This window comes from Malaclemys terrapin, chromosome 4 (genome assembly GCF_027887155.1).
Source record: "Malaclemys terrapin pileata isolate rMalTer1 chromosome 4, rMalTer1.hap1, whole genome shotgun sequence".
NCBI classification, from domain to species: domain Eukaryota; kingdom Metazoa; phylum Chordata; order Testudines; family Emydidae; genus Malaclemys; species Malaclemys terrapin.
In genome coordinates, this window is record NC_071508.1 from 133,361,806 (window position 1) to 133,380,464 (window position 18,659).

Below are 18,659 nucleotides of genomic sequence, written 5' to 3' on the forward strand. Positions count from 1 at the left end.
TGTTATTTTAATGTAAATTATGACTGTCATGGGATATAAATCCTAGTTCCTCTCCCAATTCCTACCCCCACCATCATTATCCAAATTCAGATAAAGGAAGAGTCAAAGTATTGCAAATAAAAAGTATTTGGGATAAGGAATGAACGTAGACCATGACTATAAAATAAAAACTCAGTCCACTACAAACAAAATCGCATTATGTTTGGCACGGACAATATCTGAATTAATCAAGGTCCATCTGATATTCAGAGGTGCTGAGTACACAGAACTGCTGAAGTCATTGGGGACTGCTAGTCCTCAGGCAGGCACCCTGTCTCCAGGAACAAAAAACAAATCCTCTCAATATCCTTTCTATCTTTCAAACCATATTAAATCTCCTCCAAACTTTCTAAAGACCCCATCTGTATGTACCAGTCAGGTTTGTTCACAGTTTGCACAGACTTCTAGTGCACAATTCTGATCTCAATTATACTACCATAAATCGGCAGAGATGACAGTAAGTTACACTATGGTAAAATGAATGTGAGTGCAAAATCAGACCCATAGTCCTTGAAATAATACATTTAGCTATGGATGCTCTCAGTAGCAACTTCTTTTGTAATTTTGTCAAAGTTATTATGTCCCAATGTCATGTACAATTCAGATTCTGGATCATTTGGTGCAAAGTGCCAAGAACATGTTTGGTGCTATATTAATAATAATAACTATAAATAACAAAGACAAATGCAAAGTGCTCCACTTAGGAAGGAAAAATCAATTTCACACATACAGAATGGGAAAAGACTGTCTAGGAAGGAGTACGGCAGAAAGGGATCTAGGGGTTATAGTGGACCACAAGCTAAATATGAGTCAACAGTGTGATGCTGTTGCAAAAAAAGCAAACATGATTCTGGGATGCATTAACAGGTGTGTTGTGAGCAAGACACGAGAAGTCATTCTTCCGCTCTACTCTGCTCTGGTTAGGCCTCAGCTGGAGTATTGTGTCCAGTTCTGGGCGCCGCATTTTAAAAAAGATGTGGAGAAATTGGAAAGGGTCCAAAGAAGAGCAACAAGAATGATTAAAGGTCTTGAGAACATGACCTATGAAGGAAGGCTGAAAGAACTGGGTTTGTTTAGTTTGGAAAAGAGAAGACTGAGAGGGGACATGATAGCAGTTTTCAGGTATCTAATAGGGTGTCATAAGGAGGAGGGAGAGAACTTGTTCACCTTAGCCTCTAAGGATAGAACCAGAAACAATGGGTTTAAACTGCAGCAAGGGAGGTCTAGGTTGGACATTAGGAAAAAGTTCCTAACTGTCAGGGTGGTTAAACACTGGAACAAATTGCCTAGGGAGGTTGTGGAATCTCCGTCTCTGGAGATATTTAAGAGTAGGTTAGATAAATGTCTATCAGGGATGGTCTAGACAGTATTTGGTCCTGCCATGCGGGCAGGGGACTGGACTCGATGACCTCTCGAGGTCCCTTCCAGTCCTATAATCTATGAATCTATGAATCTATAATACACCAATAATTTAATATTGTATTTATGTGGTCTCTGATTTCTTCCCAGAATTGTTATGCACTCTTCTCCTCTGGTAACAGCTCCAGCTGTGATAAATCTCTTTAATTCCAGCCTCCGCATCCCACTAGGCATCCATTATGTTACAAAGGTCACTTTTAGGTTATTCCCGGATAAGATCACATGATCTTCATTGCATCATTGCTAACCCTATTTTTCATTTTCAGCAAGAATTTTATAACTCTTTCATTCAATCTCCTATTGCCTGGCTTCATTCCCTCTTTCCACACCAACAATGGAAAAACATCAACATATACAGGTCCCATTGGTGGGCTCTGTATATGCTGATGTTTTTCCACCAAATGAACACTTAGGCAAGAAACCATCCTTTATTATACCCATTTTTAGATAAGTAAATTGTGGCATAGAAAGGTGAACTTGCCCAATGTCATGCAGCTACTCAGTACAGAGCCAGAAATCCTGATTCCAAGGCCCCTGCTCTAATCACTAGACATACTCTTTCCCTTCCAATATTCCAGAAGCAGGAATATCACTATTATTATTACTTTATATTCCATCAGAGCCCTCAATCTGCCAGGCATCATTAACACACACAGGGAGAGAGACAATCCCTGCCCTACAAAGCTTTCATCTGAAGAAGACAAGCAACATGCAAAAGGTGAGGGAGTAGGAGTCAAACAAGCTATGTACAATTCACATGTATAATAAATACATATGAACGGTACCCAATAGCCCCTCATTCTGTCCATCATTATTTGGCAAATTTCTTGTAGTCAATATGGCAGAAGTGGTTTTGTCTGACTTAGCTATCTTTGGCTCACCTAGAATTTTGAGATTTGCTGAGAGTTTTATCTAAATTGGATCCATAGTCTTTCTGTTACATCAACCCCCAGACTTCTCAGGTGGCTTAATTGTAAATGTTGTGCAGTAGACTAAAGTTAATGTGCCACCAGACAGTGACTGACCATTATATCTAGTTCATCTGCTGAAAAACAGTATTTTCTTCAGGTAAGCCCTTATTTGCTGGTCCAGCTGCAATAATGGCAGCATTATATTGCCTTATATCATGGAGTAATTAATGTCCTGATGCTTGCTGATTTATACAGTAGGTTGCAGTGATGCAGCCCAAGATGGAGATGTGGAGTAATGATCCCAGAGATCTCCATGTTGAGCTTTAGATGGTGGAGAATTTAAGGGAAGTCAGACACAGGCCATGCAGTTAACTTCCCAAGTGGCTTAATTATTAATGTTGTCTGTATATGAGTGCAAAACGAGATGTGGGTTACTTAGTGGACACATCTTCTGAAATGACCCAGGTGAACCTAAGATGAGCCTGGAGAATTACAGGATAAACATTTCCTTGAGAATTCAGAAGAATGTCCAGAACAGAGGAGACAGCAATAGATGGTGAACTACTATCCCCAACAGTTTTGTGTCCAATTCCTGAGCTGGCAAGCTGGGGTATAAATTGCCATAAAACAGTACTTTGGAAACAAGCCAGAATGTATGTGGATCAATATACTGGAAGGATTTGGCTGTTGCTGCATTTGTTTAACTTAACTTCTCTTCCCACACAAATGGAGGATGAATTTATCTTAACCATTAAATATACCTGCCTGAATATCACATTTGGCATCTTTATTGGCAATTTGTTTCAATGTTTTGTCATCTTGGGCCCATTCGTGCAAAGGGCTGAGCATCTCCTATGAGTTGCCTAGCACGAACAGCTCTCACTGAAGTTAAAGGTAGCCAAGGGCTGTCAGTTCTCTTGCTGGATCAATTCTTAGAACAACCACCTTTTCCCAGAATGCCATTACTCCAAAGTGGTTAGGCAATGTGGTAGGTGCAGACACACAGGCATATGGTTGTAAGGCAGAAAGGCTGCAGGATATCTGGGGTAATACAATCTAAGAAATCTAAGAAACTGCATTTGTTATGTCCTGGCCAGAGAAGAGTGTAACAAACTGATTAAAAAACAGTTGTATTTGTAGGGTGAACAGGCATAGTTCACTCAAGAGGTAAACCAGACAACTGCTCCTGCTCCTTCTGAAGGCAATGGTAAAGCTCCCATTGATTTCAAAGGGAGTAGGATGGAGGTTCATCAATTCTTTCCTATAGACAGAGCGTCCATCCAAGTTTGCACAGATCATGATTTCATTGGTTTTCAGATCCATCTGCAGTCCTTGATCCTTTTACTTAATGTCCAATTCTCTGCTCATTGCTTCAAAATTTTATTGCAGAAGACACCTAAAATATTTTTGCCTTAACTATCGTGTATTAGACATTATCAGTTAATGAAGAAAAATGTATAGGATTATCTGCCTTGTCAGCATAGACAAGAATCTACAAATTCAAGATGGTTCAAGTGTTTTCTATTTGTGTATGCCCTTCCACCTGCCATTGGTCACTGTCAGAGGACAGGATACTGGGCTTGATGGACCTTTGGTCTGACCCAGTCTGACCATTCTTATGTTCCCATTCAAGGTCTCTGGGGCTCCTTTGCAAACAAAAAATAAAGTATTCTTCTACTCTTTCCTCTCTACCGAGAAATTTCCCAATGCCACAGGCCCATGTATAGGTCTATGCCACTGGTCCCCAAACTTTTTCCATCATGTCCCCCCTTTATCCCCTCCAGAGGAACCACGGTCAGGAGCCGTGGCTGGGAGCGGGGCCAGAGCCATGGGTGGGGCCCAGAGTGGGGCTGGGGTCAGGAGCCAGGGCCGGGAGTGGGGCCACAGCTGGGACCTGTGTGCTGTGTTTGGGAGCTAAGACTGGGGCCAGAGCTGAAGCTGGAGGCAGGGCAGGAGCGGAACGGGACAGAGTGGGGCTGGGTGGCACTCCCTCCCTGTCCCCCTGGGGGCTGGCCTAGGTCCCTCTGTGTCCTCCCTAGGTGAGGGAGTAGGAGTCAAACAAACTCCTTCTCCCTCCATGCCCCCCTAAGGGGATGCGCCCCACAGTTTGGGGACCATTGGTCTACACACTACTTAAAACTTTTAACATGGGGCTTAGGTGATGGTTAGAGTTTATCACTCTGGGTCTTTAGAACACTGATTCTATTTATCCTGATTTAATGTCCTTTTTCCCTATAGCCTACAAAAGCTGTGTGTAATGGCTAATTGTCTTCATCTGTCTTTTCCAGAATTAAACCCTTTGTATAATAGCAATGTATGCTAGAGAACTTATTTCTGAATTCTGCGTATTTTCCTTGATACTTAGCATGAAATCTTGACCCTACTGAAGTCAACTGCAAAAGTTGAATTACTTCAATGGGCCGAGGATTTCATCCTTAAAGTTTAAGATTGTGCTAGTTCTGTACTAAGTGCATTAAAAGACACCATCAAGACAAAAATCATATATATTTTTAAAATGTCTTTAAATTACAATCCTTAACTCTTATAATGGGCTCCATAGAAAAGCACTTTACAAAGGAGGTAAGTATCGTTATTAATATGGAAAGAATAAATCACTGAGGCTCTGTGTGGGTGCAGGAAGCCTCCTACAGAGCTCAGTACAGGATCAGGGTCCTGTAGCATTTCATGGTCCAAGCAGAATGAAAACAGACTAGGCCAATTCACTTTCATGCACTAGCAAAATGCTGCAAAAACCTGTTGATTTTTTTTTTATTTCATGAAAAAAATCTATTACTAATAAGTTTAGTAAAACCTGTTTTAACACACCCACTACATTTTGGATCCAGACTACTTCAATGTCCTTTCATTCAATGTCCTCTAAAGTCTCATTGAAACACAATGCAAAGTCCTTCATCAGCACAGGGAGATACTATTAAATACGCCCTTTCAGTGAATTCAGAATGAGCCCGTTCCCTCTTCCCCCAGCTGAGCAGGAGTGGGTAGAGTAGAACCGAACACACAGCCAACTCGGGTGAGTTCTTGTGCCACATCCCTGTGGCTCTTGGTTTTGGGGGGGGGGTGTGCATAAGGGAGAGACCCCTACATTGACAGCTCAGACTCTGACGTGAGTGAGACTCCTGGGACCACGGCTTAAATTGTAATGAAAGAGGTGCCAGGGCTCAAGCAATTTTTGTACTTCCATAACGTACATGGCAAACCCAGCAGTGCAGGGGCTATGACCTGCTAAGCCTAGAGGTGCGGGGCTCAGCCCTCCTGCCCGCAATGTGAGGACTGCTCCTCCCCGAGACAAGCCCGCAGCAGAAACCCTCCTGCTGATAAGAGAGCTTTAAAATGCGCCTTGCAGGGAATCCAGAATGGGGGAGTCTCCCCTCTTCCGGTCAGGAGCTGTGAGTGGGGGGGCACTGGGGCTGGGAGAGGGGCACGGAACTGCAGCGTTGCCGGGGAGGCAGCTGGGAGCCGGGCTCCTCGCACCGACTCTGCTCCTGGCGGGGTTGCTGGGCTGGCAGGTGCCAGCTCGCTCCGGCGCAGGGGGTTAAGGGGGAGGGAAGAGGAGCGTCAGCAGCCTGCGACCAGGGCGGAAGGAGGAAGCGGTGGTTTGAGCACCACGTGTGTGAACCCAGCCGGGTCCGGTGGCTCCCTTAATGTCCCCACCCGGAGGGGGGAACCCAGGCAGGTAAAGGCATCGGGTGTGGCTGCTGCTGCTGGGGGAGGCGGGTGTTACCCACACGCACCCACTGGCTTAGGCTGGGAGACTGGCACCTGGAGAGGGGCGGACACCCTGCGGGAGGCAAGGAGCCTGGGCCATCGGGGAGCCGGGAGATGGGGAGACTGTGAACCTAACTCTGGGCCATCTATCCCCTTGCTCACCCCACCCACGTGTTTCCCCCGCCCCCCTTGAGTGGCCAATGTTAGCTTGACCCTAGCTGCCTAGAAGCATGTCACTGGGGTGTCGTCACTAGCTGGACCCTTCACAGGTTAATGCTGCTGCTTTCTAATCCCTCGAGCATCTTCCTGTCTTCCCTCCTTGCCTCTTTTATTTGTGCTTCTAATTCTAAGCCTAGTAAATAGATAATCAAGTTAATTAACTCTAAAGCGGCCTCAAAGCAACCATTAGGTTTTCAAAACTGCACTTGGCTAATTTGCCTCTAGATCCTAGCAGCTGAGTTATTTGTATTTATAAAAAGTAAGTAGATAGAGCAGTTCTTCCTCTAGGGCTCTGTTCAGGAGTCAAAGATTTCCTTTGCATACAGGCCAAGGAGGATGATTATAATCAACGCTATAATTGATAGCCAAATACTGGATCTCGTGGCCCATATATTTTATAGGAGCGTTTGTAAAAGAATGCTGTGTTTCAAACCCACATGAAGAACTATGCAAGGCACCATAAATGTTGTGCCTTACTTCTTTGTTGCTCCTGATTAATGCACCAGATTTCTGCCTTTATAAGGGGGACTCTCTATTTTGTAATGCACAATTTAACCCTGCAGTAATGTGTAAACAACTGCTTCTCTCCAGTCTGCAGCTGGAGATGCAAAGTCTGTGTGGGAAAAAACTTCTCGAGGGCTGGAACGATTTTTGATTTACAGGAATATAAAATATTTTTTTTCCATTTCATAGCTCAGGTTATTCTAGCTTTGTAAAGTTAAGTAGCTAGTCACTCAATAAATACAATGGGAGAAAAACTGCAGCTTCAGTATATGCACAGCAACTTGAGAGTTAACTACTTGTATTGTTGCAGGTAGAAACCAAAACCCAACAGTAAATAACCCAATATCTTGGGTAAAAAGTATATCCAAGTTACCACATCAGCTAAAATCCACAATTAATTGATATTTGGTATCTGAAAATTAACAGCCCCTCAAAGCTTTACTCTTCTGCTCTGGCTTTTAAGTTCATGGAAGACTGTTTAAAGATGCATATTTGTAAATGTTTAATTGTTTGTTTAAAGGGATCACATTAAGGCTCTTGGATGACCTGACCTGAAATCTTAATGCCAGGGGAATCCCTCACTCTGTTTAGTCTCTCTTTTTTTTTTTTTAAATCAAGCATGGGTCAACCTTTGGTTATGTTGAAGCCTTAGTGAACCTGAATTTGAAACCAATTGAGTAGAAATTTTCCCGCTAGCTTTTGACACCATGGATAGCAGTTAAGCTTGCCCAGTTCTAGGGGTGACTCTTGCTCTGGATAGGATGTTTGTTGTCTTAAAGTCATAAATCACCAGAGAGAGAGAGCAGAAGTCACTACCTAATAGGCGTGCTTGAGAACTTGTGCAGTGGGGTTTAATAGACAGCTACAGTTCATATCTCCTGGTAGCTCGCTCTGTAACAATGTGGAAAGAATTGTTGAAAGCTGAAGAAAGAATTTGTTTGCTTAAACTTGTTTAAAATTATAAATGCAGCTCAGTGTACAATGGGACAAATGTTGGTCACGTTGAAGTCAATGAAAGCTTTTCGTGGGACAAGGATTTGGTCCAGTGTCCTTTGTGACACTTCTAAATGTTTCTTGAACTACATTAAGTTTAGTAGCCATCTTGTGTATAGTTTCTTCAAGCTTTAGGTATAGAATATGACACATTCTTGCTTTTATCATTCATAAATCCATATAAAACTCCATCATGGTCTAAAGGTATAAAACTCTCCTGTATGTTTCTTCTCCTTTAGGTAAAAATATCCAGCCAACTAGAAGATTATCACAATGAGTTTTGTTGAATACGGAGATACAATAAAAGATGGAGACACAGCTATCGTGTTCTTGGGCCATGAATCGATGTTTCCTGTGAAAGTCCAACATGGCAGTAAAACTCAGACTAAGTATGGGGTCATTAGACATTCCACTGATCTCATAGGCAAAAGGTACGGCTCAAAGGTGACCTGCAGTAAAGGAGGCTGGGTGTTTATTCTTCATCCAACCCCAGAGTTGTGGACTATGAATCTTCCTCACAGAACACAAATTCTTTATTCAACTGACATCTCTTTAATCACCATGATGCTGGAATTGAAGCCAGGATCCATAGTGTGTGAATCAGGTAATAGTTTTTAATAAGGGATTTTAGTATATAAACTCAGGGATTCTCAACATTTTTCTTTCTGAGCGCAACAACTGTTTTTCTGCATATAAAAGCCAGGGCTGGCAGTAGGGGGTAGCAAGCAGGGCAATTGCCTGGGGCCCCACGCCACAGGGTACCCCGCGAAGCTAAGCTGCTCAGGCTTCACCTTCAGGCCCAGATGGCGTGGCTTGGGGTGGCTGGACTTTGGCTTTTTGCCCTGGGCCCCAGTGAATCTAATGCCGGTCCTGTTTGGTGGACCCCCTGAAACCTGCTTGCGGCCCCCCCAGGGGGTCTGGGACCCCTTAGTTAACACAGCAGTTCTCAACAACACTTTAACTAGCAACAGACTTTGTTTTAGGCTTTAAAAATAGATATATTTTGTTCTGTTGCTGCTAGAATCTTCCTGGCCTACAGCTTGAATAATTCTACTTCATTTATGAATGTTAGCAAATACTCTGTTTTTCTGTACTGAAAAGACACTTATGTGACATTGGCTCAGTACGGCGGGCACCATGTGCAGAAATGTGTATAACAAGGTTAGTGAGTTTAAAAAAAAAAAAAATTATACTTTTTTTCCCCCCTTTTTTTGGCGGGGGGAGGGTGAAGTAGTGGGTTTTTTTGGGGGGGGTTCCTCTTAAAATTATGAGTTGGTCTTTGGGAATGTGCCAGTTTCCGATGAAATAGTTCAGTGTTTTTAAATAGTATTAGGTGTGGGGGGAGTTGAAACTCTTTTCTTCTTTTGGAAGATGTCTACAGAACAGCTTGTCTGACAAACCTCAAATATAAACTCTACATTCTTCTAAAATAACTTGAGCATTGGTAGAACTTACACAGGTTGAAAAAGAGAACAAAATGGTATGGGTTAAACTGGTAATATGTGGGATAAAATGGGAGCATTCACCAGGCTACATAATCCACATATTTGACCCTTCTTACACTATGTATGTGCTATATGCAGTACTGAAACGGCACACAAAGGTCAGCTGCAATGGAATGTACAATGGGTGGTTTGATGCCAATGGTGATCTGTGCCCTATGTTCCACTGCTTTTCATGCAGATGATTTTAACCCTCTGAATGGGTTAGTGGTGTGTTTTGCTTTGCTTATAAAGTGTGCTTTAAACATTATAAATGCTAGGCTGTTGCTTGCGATGCAAAAAGGGGAGTTCTTATATTTTATACTGAATGTTCATTATCATACTGGTTAAATATATTTTATAATTATCTTTAATATTTTTATTACTGCAGGCAGCATTATTAACAATTTCCTGCCATTTGATTACTGTCCTGTACTGTAGGGGAAATATATAATTTTTATTAATGTATATAGCTGCCTTTCTTTTTGAGGCATTTATTCTGTCTGCCTCCATTGAATCATTTTGTAAACCTGCTTGTCCCTTGACTCTCAAGAGCAGATGCGTAAAAGGAGTGCACAATGTTGTTGTGCCGTATTTTTGGTTAACGTTTCCCATTCCCACTCTTGCATAATATTTGGCAGCCTTTGAGGCATGGCTATTTTTCACACGCAGCTAAAATTTCATCTGTCATTCTGTTTCGTGCGTGTGTGTGTGTGTGTGTGTGTGTGTGTGTGTGTGTGTTTAACCCCTGAATGCTGGAAACTGGTATTTCCAGATGCATAAAGCACTATTGTGCAAGTCCTTGATACTGCTGAAACTCTGAACCCCACAAGTCCAGATTCTAGTTTGTACAATGATAGTCTTAGGGCTGGAATTGCAGAGTTGTTGTCGCTGTGCTGGTCCCAGGATATTAGAGAGAGAAGGTGAGTGAGGCATCCACACGGCCAGGAGGGCACGGAGGCAATGTGCCATAGAATGGCTCGACCTGGCTAATGCTTTTGGATCGATGACCCATCAGCACATTTTTGCCATGCTGTGAGATTTCAGGATGCCTGAAAACTTTCTCCAACTGGTCCGTGAACTGCATGAAGTTTGCACCACCACCATCTGCTGCACGGAAGGAGAGACGCCCAAAATTCCTATCCGTAGCAGTGTGAAGCAAGGCTGCCCCCTGAGCCCCATCGTTTTCAACTTAGCCATGGAGCCATTCATTCGAGCGATCTCCAGCGGTCTAGGTGGTTTTGATCTATACGACAACAAAGTGAATATCCTGGCCTATGCAGACGATCTGGTCCTGATTGCAAACAACCCCGAGAGTCTCCAACAAATGCTTGACATGACCAGCAAGGCTGCCAACTGGAAGTGTGCATCCCTGCATATCGATGGCAGTAGAAGAGATTTGGTCCAGGCAACGTCTTTTCAGATCCAGGGTGAACCTATGATCTTCTTCAAGGATGGGCAAGCGTACCAACATCTCGGTTGCCGTAAACTCCACCATCCCCGGAACTGACAGCCAACTGCGACCGGACATCATCATCACCAGCAAGGACCGGAAGAAGATCATCATGGTGGATATCACATTGCCCTTCGAGAACAGGACCCTGGCGTTCCATGATGCCCGAGCTCAAAAGGTAGAGAAATATGCCCCTCTGGCTGAAACCTTCAGAGCTAAGGGTTACCAGGTCCAGACACTGATCATCAGAGCCTTAGGCTCATGGAACCCCAGTAACGAGCAAGTGCTGAGAGAATGCGTAATCGGTCAACGCTACGATCTGCTGATGCAGCAACTCATGATGTCTGACACCATCAGGTGGTCGAGGGACATCACTGGACATCGACAATACCAGGAGGGATGAGCTAGAGTGCCGATGAGAAGCACAGTCAGGAAAGTAACAAATACTTTCCTCATGAATTGTATTTTCTAAATCAGCGGTCCCCAACCTTTTTCGTCTGGCAGGTGCCAGACGACGAGCCATGGAGGACTGCGGTGGCGAACGAGCATCCACCAAAATGCCGCCGACAAGCAGTGGCATCCAGAGGCATCGCCGCCAAAATGCCACCGAAAATTGGCGGCATTTTGGTGGTGATGCCTCTGGATGACGCTGTTTGTCGGCGGCATTTTGGCAGATGCTCGTCCGCCAGCCAGTACGTGGGCGCACTTAGGTGCCCCGGCGGGTGCCACGTTGATATATTTTGCTTTCCACAACCAAATCTCTGTACAACTTTTCATGAGTGATGTACCCAAGTATTCGGCTTCTAATATCTAAACTGTATTGTTAAATCTATTCACCTAAATTTGGGTTATTGCTGATTATACACTCTATGTATCATATGACTTTTAAAAACTAACTTTGTATTTGTAGATAATCTAAGCATTATACCCAGATGTACAGACACTCTTTTCCCAAACTATGTATTATATAATTTTTTTAACATTAGCTTTAATAAAAATTTTATCTCTCTTACTGGACCAACTTCTGTTGGTGAACGTTTAGCTGGAAAGTTTGTCTCTGTGCCCTCTGATCAGGGAAAGGTATTCTCAATGTCACAGCTAAATACAAGGTGGAACAGATTGTTTAGTAAGTAGTTAACACACATTCTAAAAAACTATTCAAGATGATGTGGGCCGTTAACAAAAAACTGGAGTTAGTGGGTCACAACTCAAATCAGCAGACAAAGAGGGTCATTGTAGTTCTCAACCATGATGACTACATCAATGAGGCCAACCAACAACTCTGACTCCACCTGTTATGAAGAATTCGAAGATTCCATACCACAGTTCACTCAGGAATTTAAGGATATCATCAAATCTTTCCCCAGACAACTCCAGGAGACACTCTACAACCTCATCACACATAATCCCACACCAAGAACCTTCTACATGCTTTCTCAGATACACAAACAAGGGACCCATCATGTCTGGCCATGGCACTCTTACTGAATGAATATCGAGACTCTCAGAAACCATCCTCATGCCACTCATCACACAAGGGGCCAGCTTCCTCTAGGACACAACCGACTTCCTCCACAAACTCCTCAACATTAACAAACCTCCCTCAGAACACCATCCTTGCCACCATGGATGTCACTTCCCTATACACCAACATCCCTCGCAGGGACGCAGTTATTGCATCTGTTTCATCCTCACCCATAACAATTTTACACTTTATCCAAACCATGGGAACAGCTATCAGTACTAAGATGGCTTCCCAATATGCCAACCTATTCCTGGGCCACCTTGAGGAAGAATTTCTGGACAAATGCACTATGAAATCAACTATATACCTGAAGTACATCAATGATATTTTCATCCTCTGGACAGATGACCTTACATTCCTCACTGGTTTCCACTACAGCTTCAACAACCCCACCCATCCATCAAACTTTCTCTAGAACATTCCCACACCAGCGTCACCTTCCTGAACACCAGTTAGCTTCAACAATGCTACAGACAACTATGCAAGAAACTCACGGATCACCACACCTATCTTCACAGATCCAGTAACCATCCCAAACACACCAAGAAATCTGTTCTCTACAGTTAGGCACTCAGATACCACAGAATATTTCCCACTTAAATCGCCTTCATCTAACAAGGACACTTCACCAAAGTAGTAGATCGTATAATGGACTAGGCCACCCAAATATCCTGAGAACTTGCTTCAATACAGGGGAGAAGAATCTCCAACTGTACATCCCTATTAACACCACCACCACACCAGAACCCATACAGGCTAGTATTAAACAATTACAACCCATATTCATATACCCATACTTATGTTCTTATACTCTATGAGGACCACCGCCTGAAATAAATGTTTCCCAAACCCCCTTTTCTGGCCTTCAGACAATTCCCTCCCACCTCCAAGCTCATCATCTCCTGACCCACTAATTCAAAGCAGCACCAGACCTTGCCAAAACAACAGATGCAAAACCTGCAGAGAGAGATCCACTGCTATGATGATCAATACCCCCCACAACACACTTTTCAAGATCCATGGGTCCTACATATGCCTATCGCTCAGAATTTTAAGTAACGTCAAAGCTGCCTAGAAAAAAAAAGAGAGGGGCACTTTTAAGTATTTCTGTACATCTAATAAATGAATACACTTAGCTCTGGTACACCAGAAATGTTTCACTCAAAGATCATTCCATTAAGTAAAACAAGGATAGTTTGTGGCAAGTTCTCCACTGATCTGTTTTAGTGGCTATATTATTATAGACAAAGTATTACATTTTGACCTTTCTAATAACAACTAACTACTGTACCTGTGGCCTGTAGTGCTTGAAGGGTTGACTTTTAATAAAAGAAAAAGCATTGCTCCGGCTTCATCTGGTTACTCCTTGAAATAAATGAATTTATGTAGAAGCACAATGCAAGTGACCAGAAATGACAATTTGAATAAAAATATTACAAGCGTTGACAAGTAGGGCCAAGGCTGGTATGATGTAACATGCTTTGGTGTGATCCTAAATCAGACTATATTCCAGCAATCCTAAATAATTAGTTCTAGATTAACCTTATGTGGCCTAACTGGGAACAAGCCTGCAGTGATTAACAGAAACAAGCCAGGAAATCTAGTCTAGCAATGAATGACATTCTGAGCCTGCTTCCTACTGATGCTGGTATTATATCCATCCAGAGCATTGGGCTTTTATTTTACTTTATTTTATACTGCTGGCATAATAGCAATGAATGGGTCAAATTTTGCTCTGTTACATTGCTGTAAATTAAGAGTAACTTCACAGACTGCAGCAAATTGCTCTGCATTTACATCAGTGAAACAGAGTAGAATTTAGCTTAATGTTTATATTAACAGCTGGTGTTGAATTTCCTCATTTCTTGTGTCATACCCATTAGACTGAAATAAGGAGGGAAAGATATAATGCTTTTGGTCTGAAATGAAATGGAATAAATTCTGCATAATACTATATCTCTAGCAATTTAAGTAAAAGAAAATAAAAATCCTTTTAGGGAAAAAATAAGATGACTAGAATCTTTAATTTTGTACCATTGAGTTCTGGAAATGGGTTTAGATATTTAAAAATGCAGTCATATGTGATATAAAAGTATTATTACAGCTTATTTTTCTACCTGCTTTATTTTTAAAGAATGGCTTGTTGCCAGTGTCTTCAGATATATGCCCGACTATTAAAATGATACAAATGCACTCTTCCCAGGTTTTGAAGAATCTAGGAATCTGGCTAATGTCTCATCTGTGATATTTAGTGGGTGAACCTTTCCTCTTCCCCATCTCCTGCTGCTATTTACATTTTAAAAAATGATGTTGTTTTAACTATAGCCAGCGCTATCTTTTAGAGTTAAGGTTACAGTAGAACCTCAGAGTTACAGACACCTTAGGAATGGAGGTTGTCCGTAACTCTGAAATGTTCGTAACTCTGAACAAAACATTGTGGTTGTTCTTTCAAAAGTTTACAACTGAATATTGACTTAATACAGCTTTGAAACTTTACTATGCAGAAGAAAAATGCTGCTTTCCCTTTATTTTTAGTAGTTTATATTTAACACAGTACTGTAGTGTATTTACTTTTCTTTTTCTTGTTTTTGTCTGCTGCTACCTGATTGCATACTTCCGGTTCCAAATGAGATGTGTGTTTGACTGGTCAGTTTGTAACTCTGAGGTTGTACTGTACTTTTTAGAGTACTGCTCCCAGAATTGGGCAACTTCACAATGAGAAAACCTGCAAAAAGTCAGATACAGGATACACAGCCTGAGCTTTGCGGACAAGAAAGAGACTCAAGATAGCCCTGAGAGGGTTAAAATACCTGTCTGTTGAAAGTGGCCTGTTGCTCTCAGACTTCCATCTCTGTCAGGTAGCTTTAATCTCAATCAATCTCTACACTTGGCAATTGCTGCATGTTGTAGGCTCTGTCTAGATTAAGGGATAGAACTGAATCTTCTTTCATGTCACTCTCTCCAAAACTACTCTTGACATCAGCATCCCAGACATGGCTATTTTCTATTCAGTGACCAGAGCTGCCCCAAGAACAATTTGGTTTTGCAGCAGCTTTTGAAGATTCCAAATTTTATTTTTGTTTCACATTGGAATGAAACGAAAACCTTTTGAATGTTTTTGCAAAATGGAATTGTGTCAAAACAGCTGTTTTCTGATGGAAAACCTGAGCTTTTCAATAAAGGTCTTTCTCTCTGGTCAGAATTCAGTCTTGGACCTCAGAAAACTTCCTTGAAACAGATACATCTCTGAAACATCTTAGCTTCAATGAAATGCCATTTAGTTGAAAGTGTTCCGGCCAGCTCTACCAATGATAATGTAACAATCAGCAGTCATAGGACAAACTCAAACCCACTTGAGCCGAACACGCACTGGAATATCTATGTTTCTCTCTGGCTACATCCTGTATTCAGAATTGCTAAATCTTCCTTCAGTGCCATATGAAAATAGATTTTTGGATTCCTCAATATTGAGAGTAGTACGGCTTCTTGTTTGGCTGACTGGACTGTGGAGATCCTAAGAATAACACCAAGCTATTCCCGAGCCTGTTCTAGAGGTGCTGTAAATCAGTTATGGAAATGTTTAAATTCATTCTGGTCACCCTTTATATTAAGGATACATTTATATAGAGTTTATTAAAGGGTTAATACAAGATTAATTTGTGGTTTCAGAATCCAGCGGGTCAATTGGCTGCTTAAACTTTCAATAACACCTTCTACTAATGTGCTTATAAACACTTATAACACATACTAGCATGTCTATAACATGATTATAACATCTGTTAATCATGTATAAACTTTATAAATGCACTCCTAATATAAAGCATGACCCAAAGCCCTGTAATGATTTGTTCAACTTGGGAACGTATTAACGCTAAGCCTAAGCTTATAACTTCTGCCATATATATCCTTTGGCTACTGCATGAGCAAAAGGAATCTGAAAAGAAAGTGAGAAGCTGATCTCTGTTTAAAAACGTCTGCAGTATAAGCCTGGCCTCATCTGTCAACACATGAGAGAATGTGGCACTCTGCTGATGTACAAGTAGGTCTAGCCAAAGCCCATTGAAGTCAAGAGAGTCTTTGCATTGACAGTAGTGAGTTTCAGGAAAGGCCCTTGATCTCCAGAGTGTTTGGCAACTGTAGTTAATGAAGCTACCCCTGCTGACAGTACTGTAGCCCAAGAGGGATATTGCTGTATAGCTTAAGAACTGCCCAAACATCTCCATTTTGCAGAAGGTGACTTCCTGTGAGAATCTGACTTTCTTTTCTCTAAAAGCGAAACCTCAGTCTTCATGTTCCCCATCCTGTCTGCTCGTGACGCCAGCCTTGATACCTTCTTCACCACTTTCTCCCACTTCCTTCCCGTATGACTAGGGCCCTGCCAAATTCACAGCTGTGAAAAATGAGTCACGGACCATAAAATCTGATCTCCCGCCGTGAAATTTGGTCTTTTTGGTGCTTTTACCCTATACTATACAAATTTCTCGGGGGAGACCAGCGTTTCTCAAATTGGGGGTTCTGACCCAAAAGGGAGTTGCAGGGGGGTTGGCCCTTACTTCTGCGCTGCCTAAGAGCTGGGTGGCCAGAGAGTGGTGGCCGCTGACCAATGGTCCAGCTCTGAAGGCAGCAGAGCAGAAGTAAGAGTGGCAATACCACACCATGCCATCCTTACTTCTGTGCTGCTGACAGTGGCTCTGCCTTCAGAGCTGGGCTCCCGGCCAGCAGCCGCTGCTCTCTAGCTGCCCAGCTCTGCCACTGCCAGCAGCAGCGCAGAAATAAGGGTAGAGGTACTGCACCCCCCTCCCCTATAACCTTGTGATTTCCCCCCCCCCCAAAAAAACCCTCCTTTTGGGTCAGGACCCCTACAATTACAACACTGTGAAATTTCAGATTTAAATAGCTGAAATCATGATATTTACAATTTTTAAAATCCTATGACCGTGAAATTGACCAAAATGGACTGTGAATTTGGTAAGGCCATACGTATGACCTTATGCATGGGAATGCACTTTCTAAACCTGTTTACCAAGCAATAACCCTCTCCTCATTCATCTCCCTTCCTAAAAACCCACATCAGTTGTGTCCTCCATGAGAGGAGAAGAGAGTGTGGGAAAGAGCTATTCTTCTCTGAAGGAAACCGTGTTGACCTTACTGAAGTAACCCTGAGACTGTATTGTTGTAACCTCTCTCTCCTTCCCTCTCTTTTTATTTTGTATTATTCCCCACTGCATGTGTCATGCCTGACTTTGGACAGTAAGCTTTTTAGGACAGGAACTGTGGCTTGAATTATTTCTGTGAAGTCCATAGCATGCCTTTGGGTGTTGAAAATAATGAATAATAATTCTCCTGTTCCCTGCATTTATTGTGCTTATTCTTGTTTTCCTGCCTCTTAGCAAACATTAATCTAGAGAGGCATTAGTACTGCCTAGAGACGATTTCTTTCCTGCCCTCTGAGGCTCCATCAGTTCCCACTGCTGACTGATGGCCTGCCACTACCTTCTTATTATTCGGTAGCTTTGAGAGTTGACAGACAAATGTGACTGCACTTTCGTTATTTTATTGTATTTACTGCGCCCAAAAGTATGATGCATGTGACCAAATCTTGCAGTCAACACCACAATTCTACTGATAGCTTGTTTGATATTATACTGACATGGTATTTGATAATGCTTTTTATATTTTTAACTTTTCTTACCTTGGAGCAATCTGAGATTTCCTGTGGGTTTGTGAGCTTCTCTAACCTTAACCCCTGAATTACTGGGATGGCAGCATAAACTATCAGTCAGATACACTCACATCTGCACAGCCACACACATCTATATTTTTAAAAATTAAATTTTTTGTTTATTTAAAAAAAAAGCAGAATCCGATGATTAGAGATTCTGGGGAAGATCCTGTGCACATAGGTGCTGCTGGAACTAGAATTTCTCCCCCTGGCTTGAAGTGGTTTCCATTATATGCAGAGTTTACAATTTGGTTCAATGGCTCTCAGCACTCCCACTATACAAATTGTTGCAGCACCCCTGCCTGTGCACATGGTCTGTGGCAACAAAAGCTAATGCAACTCAGAATCTGGCTTCCTACATACAAGAGTTGGTGGGTTTCCAGATTGTCACATTTAAATATCCCTTGCAAGGTGAAAACCAAGCTAATTTACTGCGTTTCCTCCACAGTGAGGGGAGCAGTTGAAAGATGCAGAAATACTGCATGGTATTTTTTTTGGCACAAATCCTTCTAGCCATGGAAGGCTGAACCATTGCAGTGCCCTGCAGCAGGGGAGGCTGGGAGTAGCACAAAACTAGCTCCCCAGAGCTTGAGGCTCATCAGGGGAGAAGAAAGGATTGTGAGTGAGCTGGTGGAGCACGGCCCATTGGTCTGCAGAGTCACTAGCC

At 42.4% G+C, this 18,659-nt stretch overlaps 1 protein-coding gene across 4 annotated transcripts in view; it reads left to right on the plus strand.

The window, feature by feature from the left end:
* Positions 1-18,659, plus strand: part of TRMT61A (tRNA methyltransferase 61A) — a 44,490-nt gene that overhangs the window by 5,714 nt on the left and 20,117 nt on the right. The window contains exons 1-2 of one of the 4 annotated variants that reach the window (XM_054025476.1): positions 5,382-5,400; positions 8,051-8,415. In XM_054025476.1, the coding sequence (XP_053881451.1) occupies positions 8,085-8,415 (331 nt within the window). In that variant the 5' untranslated portion in view covers positions 5,382-5,400; positions 8,051-8,084. Of the gene's footprint in view, positions 1-5,381; positions 5,401-5,757; positions 5,777-5,979; positions 6,064-8,050; positions 8,416-18,659 lie in introns of those variants that run through there. The other 3 variants (XM_054025475.1, XM_054025473.1, XM_054025474.1) reach the window with 3 other exon arrangements.